At 36.4% G+C, this 11,848-nt stretch overlaps 3 protein-coding genes across 5 annotated transcripts; 1 reads left to right on the forward strand and 2 right to left on the reverse strand.

Annotated features, from left to right (window-relative positions):
* Nucleotides 1-44: 44 nt before the first annotated feature.
* LOC120005917 (putative pentatricopeptide repeat-containing protein At1g12700, mitochondrial) lies at nt 45-3,573 on the reverse strand. The gene is made up of 9 exons (XM_038855801.1): nt 2,986-3,573; nt 2,875-2,882; nt 2,476-2,523; nt 1,776-1,858; nt 1,657-1,717; nt 1,547-1,599; nt 430-565; nt 261-370; nt 45-178 (listed from the first exon to the last, which is right to left on the reverse strand). The coding sequence occupies exons 1-9, from the start codon at nt 3,571-3,573 to the stop codon at nt 45-47; spliced, it is 1,221 nt and encodes a 406-aa protein (XP_038711729.1).
* A 2-nt stretch (nt 3,574-3,575) lies between these two features.
* Nucleotides 3,576-4,874, reverse strand: LOC120004922 (pentatricopeptide repeat-containing protein At1g12300, mitochondrial-like). The gene is made up of 2 exons (XM_038854270.1): nt 4,292-4,874; nt 3,576-4,149 (listed from the first exon to the last, which is right to left on the reverse strand). Exons 1-2 carry the CDS (start codon nt 4,783-4,785, stop codon nt 3,612-3,614), a joined length of 1,032 nt encoding a protein of 343 aa, XP_038710198.1. The 5' UTR covers nt 4,786-4,874; the 3' UTR covers nt 3,576-3,611.
* Nucleotides 4,875-7,376: 2,502 nt separating this feature from the next.
* Nucleotides 7,377-11,120, forward strand: LOC120004935 (pentatricopeptide repeat-containing protein At1g12300, mitochondrial-like). 3 transcript variants are annotated; one of them, XM_038854297.1, is made up of 3 exons: nt 7,377-9,203; nt 9,739-10,541; nt 10,724-11,120. In XM_038854297.1, the coding sequence occupies exon 1, from the start codon at nt 7,400-7,402 to the stop codon at nt 9,155-9,157; it is 1,758 nt and encodes a 585-aa protein (XP_038710225.1). In that variant the 5' UTR covers nt 7,377-7,399; the 3' UTR covers nt 9,158-9,203; nt 9,739-10,541; nt 10,724-11,120. The 3 variants fall into 3 exon arrangements, with proteins under 3 accessions (XP_038710225.1, XP_038710226.1, XP_038710224.1); XM_038854298.1 differs by having other exon boundaries at nt 10,466-10,541; nt 10,724-11,119; XM_038854296.1 differs by having other exon boundaries at nt 10,456-10,541; nt 10,724-11,118.
* Nucleotides 11,121-11,848: the final 728 nt, after the last annotated feature.

The following is an 11,848-nucleotide window of genomic DNA, read 5'->3' on the forward strand; positions in this document are numbered from 1 at the left end:
CTTGCGTTAAAGTCGTCATTGAACCACACTGAATGCCGTTCAGTTCAATTTGCAAATAAGCCACCGCTCAACTTTCTAGCCGTTGAAAACACTCTCTTCAAGTCTCTTAAGTAGCATTCTTCAACCAGGATTAGGACAACACTAAAAGATATGCATCCATGAACAATGTCAAAATAAACTACAAGAAAAATTAAAAGAAAAATCCCTACATTCTTTGTTCTCTTTAAGATTTTTTTTTACTCACTCGGAACCAAGGATACCGGCACCACGGCCATAAGCTGGGGGAGCAACCAGAACCTGCGGCTCAACCTCAACAAGCACAGGAACGTCAGACATCCCAAGAGCGCATGTCAAGGGTCTCCTTATCAACCTTGATTTCATAGTTCTTAATAGCAGAAACATCAGGCACAAAGTCTATACCATGCTCACACTCTTCTTCCTGCAATTTCAGTGAGATATCCCTGACTGGACCCTTCTGAATCCGCTTCATCAGGTGGGTTGAGAATCCAGCAATCTTGTTTCAGATCCGCTTGAAAGGGATGATGGCAACCCCTTCCAGGATCTTCTTGTTAGTATGGAAGTCCCAAGGTTATTCAAGAGTAATACCTCTCAATCACCTGACGAGAGGACTTCTAAACAGATCTGGAGGAGAAGAAGAGAAAACTACAAAGGCCAAAAAGTCTGTTACATCCATTGTCTGCTGACATCTGTTTCAACACCATTTCCAGAACTCTAGATATACTGACATTTTTTTTTCATGCAGGGAAGAAATATTTACTTTTAACCAGATTTTGACAGGGAAAATTGGACATAAAAAATTTCAATTAATCAAGCAGAGAATTCAGTATTTGAGCAAGTAAGACTCAGAGGAGGTCAAACAAAAACTTAATCCGGAAACACCGACAATCAAATGATAAAGCCAATACTACAACTAAATATAAAATGTAATAACAAATGAAGGAAAAGAGACTTGCACAACATTACCAATTTAGGCGAATCCCCCCATAAGTATACTATAAGGCACTAAACTCATTTTGCTGTTCTCATTCTTCATTTTCCTACCACAGGATAATGCTTCTCTACCAACTGCATAAGCGTGAATAAGGCTGCATGAAATAAACTACTTTAGTGTTCAAAACAAGACAGTCCCATATAAACCCTAAAGACTACAAGGAAAAAGTGGTGCAGTTCATCAATAACCCTTCTATCACAGCAGCTAATAAATTTTAGAATGACAATGTATCAGCTTGTCTGGGCTTCACTACCAACTGTAAAAGTGAGCTGCATGATCTCATCAAGGTTCAAAGATAGGCATTAAGAAATGCATGGCAGACGCCAAAATATGTACAGCACTTGAACCATCAAGGAACCAATCGTCCAGTTCATTCAATAATAAATAACATATCTGCTGATGCTTTTTAAGAAACTATTTGTCAGGCATTTCTATTCTAATGGACAGATGATAAAATAGTGCACTTAAAACATTTAACAAAAGATAAATCCATTAATGACTATATATAGTTTCCATATTCAAGAGATAACATACTTTTGTTCAGATCAAAGTTCTCTATCACATCTTCGACAACGAGAAACTCCAACCTCAAACATTAAGAACATAAATAACTCAAGTACTGGCAAATTTTATCAAAAAATTACTTTGTGTAAACACGAGAGTTAGGCTCTATTCTCCTAGCCCGCATGCTCTCAAAAGTTTGGCCTGCACGATGCATATCTCGGAATTGACACAATGAAGAGCAAGGAAAAAGTATACTCACGTGAACCAATAAGAAGAGAAACATTACTCGAACTTTTCACAATGTACGGAAATGTCTTCAAGGATTCCAGTAGTTTGATTGAACTAGCAAAAAATTCAGAAAATGACTTATAATAAGCTTTAATTTAAACAATTAATCAAAGAAAATATCCCACTGTCAGTTATAAGTTAAATCGTTGTCATTAAACAACAATGAAAAGCAAACTCAAAAAACATTGCCTCCAAACATAACCAAGGATTTGAAGGGCCAGAAAAACCGAGAATGTGATTCTGCAGGCCAAAATGCTATACAGCTATATAATGATTTTGAGCATGCTCACACTAAAGAAAAAAGAAAAAACATTCTGAAAAGCATTCATAAAATCCCAACAAAGCCCGGTTGAAAACTACCCACAGAACAGAAGCATAAAAGCTATAGCTCGAATCACTTCAAAACCCATGTAAGATTGTACTCGGATTTATTGACTTCCATTATCATTATCGAACTTGGAAAGATTGTACTCAGTTGCTTCATGCTGATATGACTACAATTTAATTTACCCTGATATGAAAACGGTATACTCATACACACCAATAAAAAGAAAGACATTACTCGAGCTTTCACCATGCACGGAACTGTTATTATTATAAAGGATTCCCGTACTTTGAAATAGCAAATCATGCGGGAAAAAATAACATGCTTCAGCTTAAACAATAAGTACCATAGAATATCCCAACTGTCACATATAAGTTCCTTAAAGGAAATCAATCTACTAATGAACAGCGAAAAACAAACACACAGCACATTGCCTCCTAACATGACAAGGATTTAAAGGGGGCAGAAAAAGACGCTGTGATTGGAGGACATTAGTCAGCAACTTCAAAATAAATAGTAACATTGAAAGAATTCTATAAACTTTTAGTGAAAAGGGAACAGAAGCGACATAAGTTAGAAAATTGTTACAAACAGTATCAGTTACTAATATTGTTTGATCAGAATATTGATTTATTATTTGTAAACATAACAATTCATTCAAAAAGAAATGATGTGAAGTTGAGATTCAAGGAAGCCAAATAAACATAAAGGAAGAGCAATAACTAAACAAGTTTTCAACAGGTACCTGACAACCTACTTCAGAACAAGAGGTCTCATCCATGACTCAAAGATCAAGTTAACAGTAGTGTAAGGAGTTCGTTGGAAACTGAGTTGTCATATATAACAAATCCACTACCATCTCCGCAGTAGACACATCTCCTGAGAACCCCTTATCAACCATTTCATGAAGAAGCTGCACTGCCAAAGAAGTGTTGTTGTTTCGGAATAATCCTCGAATGATTGTGTTGTAAGTGCCGCCATTTGGAGGACAATCAGTACCTTCCATTTCCCTGATGAGATCATATGCTTCGCTTAAGTCCCCTTCTTTACAGAGGCCATTGATCAAGATATTATACGTCTTTATATCAGGATTTAGGCCCTTGATAGACAAGCAGGAAAACAGCTCCCTTGCAATAATAAGCTTCTCTCCCTTACTTAAACCATCAATCATGGTGTTATAAGTTACAATTTCTAGTTCCAACCCACTTTCTTGCATTGCTTTAAACAAAGTCAATGCCTCATCAAGAGACCCACGCTTGCATAAACCATCCAATAGAGTCGAGTAAGTTATCAAGTTTGGAGTATGACCGCGTGCACACATCTCCTTAAGAAGTTTTTTTACCGCTTGAACACTGCCTACCTTGCACAATCCACTTATAAGGGTACTGTATGTAATAGTGTCAGCACACAATCCTATGGAATTCATATCACTAAAAAGTCCCATTGCTTTCTCTATACGTTTACTCTGAAAACATCCATTGATTAATATATTATAACTAATAACATTAAATTGAAAACCCTTTTTAGTAATGGAATCAAACAACTCCAGTGCCTATCAATTCGGCCTACTAAACAATATCCGTCCATCAATGCACTATGCGTGAACACATCGGGGTCCACATCAATATCAATCATCTTCCCAAGTACACATTCAGCCTCTAAAATCTTCCCTTCCTTACATAGCTTATCAACGACAATACTGAAAGTGATGACGTTTGGTGTGATCCTCTTTGCAATCATTTCCTTCCATAATCTTGTAGTCGCCTTCCTTTGGCCTGAATTGCATGCACCTTGAATCAAAGAGTTATAAGTGACAACATCTGGTGTAACACCTTGTTCCATCATTTCCAAATACAGATTGAAAGCGTTGTCAAATTGCATGTCCTTGCATAGGCCATCAATGACTGCACTATATGCTACCACATTTGGTTTACAACCTCTACTTTCCATTTTGTTGAGTAAGTGGACTGCGACGTGAGTGTATCCTACTTTACAGAAACAATTTATCATTGTGTTGTAAGTCACTGGTTTGATTGCCTTAGGTTCTGGGGCAGTTCCTTTTCTGGGAACATTTTTTATCATCTGTTTATCTCCCCCTTCTAATTTGTTTGGGTTGCATCCCCTTGGTGCTTGAATAAAAATTTTTCATTCAAAAAAAAAAAGTAACTGTATTAGGTTGATGACCATTATCCACCATCTCATCAAAAAATCTCACAGCATGTGCAACTTTAGCCTCAGCACACAAGCCCTTGATGATGATGTTGAATGTTACAGTATTAGGTTGGAGACCAAGTTTCAGGATTTTTCCCAGAAGAGAGAACCCAAAATCCACATTCCTCAAACAACAGAGGCAGTTAACGATATTGAGCTTGATACCAAACAGCTCCATAGATTTAGCAAGCGAAATCACGGCTGAATAGTGATTCATTTTCACGATTGAACCAAACAATCGATTAAATTCGAACGTAGAAGGTGGAGGGTGCATGTGAACCATCCGATTAAAGCATTCAACAGCATCATCGATGCCGTTGAATTCGAAATTGCGGTTTTTTATTGAAGAATTGGAGGTATGAGAAGAGGCCGATCTGAGAGAAGTAGGAAGTGAGGAGTAATTCAAAGAAGCCATACCTTGAAGAAGAAGACGAGAAGCAGACATTGTAGCGAAGGAGGAACGTCTAGTCGGCTAGCAAGTATCGGGTGTTATTCAGTTCCACCGTGCGAAAGAGGAAGGTCTCTCTATCGACTTACAACTTCGGCGTCAGGCAATGCGTATGGTGGAAGCCCCATAGTCCAGCACTCCATCCTTCGTAAAGCCCAATGGGCTTATGGTAGCTTACAAAAGTTGGGCTTTACGACATTATTGGCCTATTGGGACACACTAAAGGCCATTCAATTTGATGGGGTAGCTTAGTCACACCCCGATTTTTTCTAAAAACACCTCATCAACTAATTTTTACAAGGAATGATCAATTTATATAGGGCTTCATTTTTGAAGTCTAAGTGGGCTTGCAAGAGCCTTAGACTTGAGTCGTCATTAGGTCATTAGGTGAACGGCATATTCAATTTGCATGAGCTAGCTTGACTTGGGCTAAAGTCGTCATTGGGCCACACTGAACAATACAGTCCAGCCAAATAAGGGTCAGTCCAACTAATTCCTAAAGTTTGTTTCACACTTTTAAGCCCATTGGTTTGTTTTATGAATCCACTTGTCTCAATGGATAATTTGTTCATTTCCTTTAGTCTAAAATTCACATCTATGAAGAAAAAAAATCAAGACAAATTTTAAAAAAGGAAAAAGAAAAAATTGATATGATGTGGCATAACTCTTATACCATTAGATTCATATTATATAGATTCTAGAAATTTAAACGAATTGCGGATGATGATGGGTTGCCAAGCAAATGTAAAGAGTGTAATGAGAATGGTTTGAAAACATGTTCCGTTTGTTTCTGTTGATGAGACATAGTATTCATGGTTTTGGCTTTCCTTCCTTGTTATTGTATCACTAATGTTGATCAATATGTATGTTTGATTTGTTGTGGTAATCATATGATTATAGTCACACAAGCAATTCTTTTAGGTATCTGCCATAGTTTGTGAAGTTCTCCCTCAAAGCCTACTATGTAAAATAAAGAGAGAATAAACTGTTTAAAATTGAACATTTTAGCAACAAAGGCTAAGGATGAAGTAAGAGATTTATGGCTTCTCTCTTTTTGAAAAGCAATTTAAAGGAAGGCTGATAAAACTGGAAGGAAAAATGCTTTGCTTTCATGCTTGTGAACTCCAGAGTCTTTTAATCTGCTAGCTACTTGATCTTTTATCAGTCATGTTTAGTGAATAACCTGTATGTCCAAAGTAGCCAGAAATGAATACCGGTCTCAACAGGGTTAACCTTATCGCGATTAGAAACATAGGCTCTATTCGGTATGCTGACCGCCTCATCGAACAACATAAAATTAAGGGTGGTACCACCCTCAAAGAAAAAGCTCCATTAAAAGGTTTTGGGTTTGGCATAGTACCCACGCCTAAAAAAGCTGCAAATTTTTTATTTTTTATTTTTTTCTTATGTTGGTTCCAGTCTTTATATTAAATATTGTATATTGATATGAATTTTTTACGCAAGTTAACAATAGAATTATTATAAATTAATGATAAATTAGTAATTATACTTATAAATTAATACTTAGTTTATAATTATACTTATAAGTTTAATAATTATACTTATAAGTTAATAATAAATTAATAATAAATTGAGTTTATGCTTATTAAATTACTACTCAATTATTTTTTCACAGCTTAACAGCTAACATTGAAAATCAACACAACCGCTCTCCTAAACACACACATAGTTTCCCTAACTGCTATAAATCAGCAAGTTTGAAGCAACCTGTCACCCAGATCAGTGAAAAAACAAACCAACTGCATGTGAATGACATTTTGCAGATTCCTATCACAGCACCAATAAGCTCTACAATGTTTGAACTTTATATTCAGCTTAAACTTCTAGAAGCAGTCAGCCAACAGAGTCGCCATTGCCAATCCTTCATCATATTGTATGAATTCCATAAGGAAAAAAAAAATCAACATAAAATTAAGATATGTAGTTCTAGACAATGCAAGTTATATGTGATTCAACTTCCAAGTACAGAGTGGCGATTAATGAAAACTAAAGACGTAGAAACAATAAAAGAAAATGTGATTTCTTCGATTTTCTTGTTGAGTTTTAATTCGATCTTTAGATATTTCTTGAAATATTTTATTATGAATTTATGTTATGGCATCTATAATCGCGTCTAGTTTAGGTGGATCCGATAATATTAACAACTTAAGAATATTTTTCATGATTTATTTTTATTATTGTGCGTAATAGTGCATCAAAGATCGTTCATCCCAAAGAAAATGACAAATTGGGCCCGTTTGGCTCTCTGTTCTCAGCAAAATGAAAAATAACAAATTGGGTCCGTTTGGCTCACCGTTCTCAACAAAAATTTCCTGTCACGTGAGCCTTGATCCCAACGCAGCTTCATGTGTCAAAGTTCGTTTGATAGTCCGTTTCGGTGGGGTCACACCACATCAAATGTCGGCCTATGCGAAAGCTCGTAAAATCTCTATGTTTTATCCTCAATTTAAAAAATATAAAAAAAATAAAAGAAGAAAAAGATATAAAAAAGAAAATAACGCTGAGATGAAAACCTTAAACCCTGATGATAATTGGCCACTCCACCAAACCCCGATCAGACCCCATGATGCCAAGAACAAGAGCTTCTACAATGTCATCTTCTCGTCTTCTTCTTCTTCTTCAAGGTATGGCTTCTCTCAATTATTCCTCACTTCCTACTTCTCTCAGATCGGCCTCTTTTCATACCTCCAAATCTTCAATAAAATCCCGCAATTTTGAATTCAACGGCATCGATGATGCCGTTGACTGCTTTAATTGGATGGTTCACATGCACCCTCCACTTTCTACACTCGAATTTAATCGATTGTTTGGTTCAATCGTCAAAATGAATCACTATTCAGCTGTGATTTCACTTGCTAAATCTATGGAGCTGTTTGGTATCAAGCACAATATCTATACTTTTGGTATATTGATGAACTGCCTTTGTTGTTTGAGGCGTGTGGATTTTGGATTTTCTCTTCTGGGAAAAATCCTGAAACTTGGTCTCCAACCTAATATTGTAACATTAACCATCCTCATCAAGGGATTATGCGCTGAGGGTAAAGTTGCACACGCCATGAGATTTTTTGATGAGATGGTGGATAATGGTTATCGACCCAATGTAGTTACTTACACCACAATGATAAACTCTTTCTGTAAAATAGGATACACTCACGTTGCAGTACAGTTGCTCAACAAAATGGAAAATAGAGGTTGTAAACCAAATGTGGTGGCATATAGTACGGTCATAGACGGCCTATGCAAGGACATGCAATTTGACAAAGCTTTTGATTTGTATTTGAAAATGATCGATCAAGGTGTTACACCAGATGTGGTCACTTATAGCTCCTTAATTCAAGGTGCATGCAATTCAGGCCAATGGAATGAGGCTACAAGATTATGGAATGAAATGATTGCAAGCAAGATCACACCAAACGTCATCACTTTCAGTATTATCGTTGATATGTTCTGTAAAGAAGGAAAGATTTTAGAGGCTGAATGTGTAGTTGAGAAGATGATTGAGAGTGTTGTGGACCCCGATATGGTCACATATAATGCATTGATGGACGGATATTGTCTAGTAGGCCAAATTGATAAGGCACTGGAATTGTTTGATTCGATTGCTAAAAAGGGTTTTCGATTTAATGTTATCAGTTATAATACATTAATTAATGGATGTTGTAAGATTAAGCATATAGAGAAAGCGATGGAACTTTTTAGTGATATGAATTCCAAAGGGTTGTGTGCTAACACTATTACATACAATACCCTTATAAGCGGATTGTGCAAGGTACGGAAAGTTCAAGCAGCAAAAAATCTTCTGAAGGAAATGTGTGCACGCGGTCATACTCCAAACTTGATAACGTACTCGACTCTATTGGATGGTTTATGCAAGCAAGGGTGTCTTGATGAGGCATTGGCTTTGTTTAAAGCAATGCAAGAAAGCGGGTTGGAACTTAATATTATAACTTATAGCATCATCATTAATGGCTTAACTAAGGGTGGGAAGCTTAATATTGCAAGGGACTTGTTTTCCAGCTTGTCTGTCAAGGGCCTAAAGCCTAATATAAAGACGTATAATATCTTGATCGATGGCCTCTGTAAAGAAGGGCACTTAAGTGAAGCATATGAGCTTGTTAGGAAAATAGAAGGTACCGATTGCTCTCCAGATGAGGGTACTTACAACATACTCATTCGAGGATTATTACGAAACGACAACGCTTCTTCGGCGATGCAGCTTCTTCGGGAAATGGTTGATAAGGGGTTCTCTGGAGATGCATCTACTGCGGAGATGGTAGTGGATTTGTTATCTAACGATGCATATGATAAATCCGTTTCCAACGAACTTCATATGCTACTGTTAACTTGATCTTTGATTCATGGATGAGACATGTTGTTCTCAAGTGAGTGGTCAGGTAATTGTTGAAAGCTTGTCTAGTTAGTTCTCTTCCTTTATGTCTATTTAGCTTCCTTGGATCTCAATATCTCTTCATTTCTTTTTCAAATGAATTGTTACGTTTACAAATGACAAGTTAGTATTCTGATCAAACAATATTAGCAACTGCTACTGTTTGTAATAAACTAATAATTTTCTACCTAATGCCGCTTTTGTTCCCTTTTCACTAAAAAAATTATAGAATTCTTGATGTTGCTATTTTTTTGAAGTTGCGGACTAATGTCCTCTAATCTCAGCATCCTTTTCCACCCCCTTTAAATCCTTATCGTGTAGGAGGCAATGTGCTTTGTGTTTTTTTTTCTCTATTCATCGATAGATTGATTTCTTTTTTCTAAGAACTTATAGTATACATGACAGCGGGATATTTTGTGGTACTTATTGTTTAAGTTGAAGCATATTATTTTTTTCTGCATGATTTGCTATTTCAAAGTAGATGAATCTTTTATAACAGTTCCATGCATGGTGAAAGCTCGAGTAATGTCTTTCTTTTTCAGATTTAGTCTGCTGTGTAGCATTTTTTCAGAGTATGCTCCATATCATTATAAAAAATTTGAAAAAACGAGGCTTGACCCTACTCAAGAGGTTGTTAAAGCTCAAGCCATGTGGGTTCTGCAGCAAAAGCGAATGTAGGTCTTGCTGCTGAGGGAATAAAAGATGCTCAACAAACTGTATATCACCAAAGAAAGAAGCTTTAAAGTGTTCTGTGTTGTTCATTTTGGGATGATGATTTTGAAGTTGGTCTTAACTTTATCCTAGCTACTGGATGGGGGTCATACATAATTATTTATTAGTCATAGATTAATATTATTGTTTATAGTAAATGCGTAGGAACTCACTGTTCTTGTTTTTCATCGCGTTATGGATTTATTCTATCCTTCTCGCTTAACTGATCCTCAGTTACATCATAGTTATATCTTTCTAAGGCAGGTGAGAATGTTTCAAATGCATGGTTTGAGTCCTTTTGTGAATTTGTGGTTTTGGCATCCATATTTGTAAAGTGAAACTTACTGTGAGAATGTAACTGTGTAAGTTACTCTTTTAAAACAGTGCAAGACCCTTTTTTGAATTGCAATGAGTTAGTCTCAGGTTTGAATCTACATTTGCTTCCCTATCAGCTTTCTTCTCGATCAAATATTCGCTCTATGATTCATGAATGTGTTTTATTGTACTGTTCGTATATGCACCTCAGAAATATTTGTTTTTCTTCGTAGCGACCTAAAGTCCGTGGCTCAATACTTTTCAAGTGGGTGGAGCTTTTATCTGTACTGATTGGAACCTGCTGCCTACATCATTAGAGGTAAGGCATTAAGTAACTGCCACTGCATATAATAAATTCCCTCACAGCAAAATGCATTGAACTGTGTCCTAGATTTTCTTATTTTCATCCATTTAGGCTTGTTAAGGAACTGAATCCTAGATTGGTGACTTTAATCAATCTCCTACATTATGTAATTATGTGTTTTCTCCTCTTTTTTCCAGATTTCAGCTTTGAAAATCCGCGAACAAGGAGTTGAAAGGAATCATGAAAACTGTGAAGATCCAAGACATAGCCTCCTAGCAAACACAATTGAAGATACCTTTAGCCTCCTACCAAACACACAATTCAGTTGTGTAAGGGGACTGGGTGGCTTACCCTTCTTTGATTGAGTCTCAGCCATACCTGGTGATACAAAACATTATGGGAATGGTTAAAATTATGGGAATGATTAAAGTAAATTGTTTATTTTCTGTTTTCAATCAACGTGAACATGTGATTAATACAACTCACCTTCACGAATGAAGAGATTTATCAGGAGCTTTTCTATTGTCTCTGCAAGCAGAAGAAGATGTTGCTGGGTTGCCGTGGAGGTATTTTTGAAATTTTGGTACTTAGTAGATTGCAGTATCCTGCTTTATGGGCTCCATTTTACAGTTCCTCACCTCCTACTCAACATAGAACTCTGGATAATGAATTAAAGGCCTTCTCTACCAAGCCATAAAACTATAACTTTGGGCCAAAGAAGTTCATGGCCCAAGTAATAAGTAGGCTTTCTCTGCATTACTCTAGTTAGGCCCCTTAAGTGGCTGAAAAATAGGGACTCCTCTATAAGTCCCTATTGAATTAGTTCATAAATCTTAAAATTCCAACACAAGTGAATCACAACCACTAGACATGATAAAGACAAGTATAAAGACATCGTAATTGGGTTCTACTCTGACATCACATAGATATTATTCACTCTAGGCTGTTTTTTCGAGATTTCGATTGGTCCTCACTAACATATCTTTGAAAATAATCGATCAATCGATTCGGGTGGGTGGTCGGTTAGATCTGAGCAGTTAATTTGAACAACCCTAACTACAATGGTGTTGGATCTAATTTATAAAGTATTTTGTTTTCACTCAACTTTTCGATTTGAGATATTAATAAGTTAACAGGAAGTAATAAGAATCCTAGTAAATGAGATCATAGTCATCCCAGTAACTAACATGTCAATCTCTGGTTGATTCACTAAGTTTTATGAGCCCCACACTTACATCAATCAAATAAACTATTTATTGGGATCTCTAACATTTTTGATTTTTGATAAGTTAAAAACTTGTCATTCTCTATCCAACTCAACC

The sequence above is a fragment of the Tripterygium wilfordii genome, chromosome 9 (assembly GCF_013401445.1).
Source record: "Tripterygium wilfordii isolate XIE 37 chromosome 9, ASM1340144v1, whole genome shotgun sequence".
Lineage (NCBI taxonomy): Eukaryota > Viridiplantae > Streptophyta > Magnoliopsida > Celastrales > Celastraceae > Tripterygium > Tripterygium wilfordii.

Bases quoted from the DNA above. Each gene is read 5' to 3' on its own strand.
- LOC120004922 (XM_038854270.1), bottom strand. From the start codon at position 4,785: ATGTCTGCTTCTCGTCTTCTTCTTCAAGGTATGGCTTCTTTGAATTAC. The intron at 4,150-4,291 runs TTTTTTTTTTTG...CAAACCAGTGAC, and splicing joins CATCAACCTAATACAGTTAC to TTACAACACAATGATAAATT.
- LOC120004935 (XM_038854297.1), top strand. From the start codon at position 7,400: ATGTCATCTTCTCGTCTTCTTCTTCTTCTTCAAGGTATGGCTTCTCTC.
- LOC120005917 (XM_038855801.1), bottom strand. From the start codon at position 3,573: ATGGGACTTTTTAGTGATATGAATTCCATAGGATTGTGTGCTGACACT. The intron at 1,718-1,775 runs GTGAGTATACTT...TGCATCGTGCAG, and splicing joins TTCTCTTCTTATTGGTTCAC to GCCAAACTTTTGAGAGCATG. The intron at 371-429 runs GTGAGCATGGTA...TATGAAATCAAG, and splicing joins GAAATTGCAGGAAGAAGAGT to GTTGATAAGGAGACCCTTGA.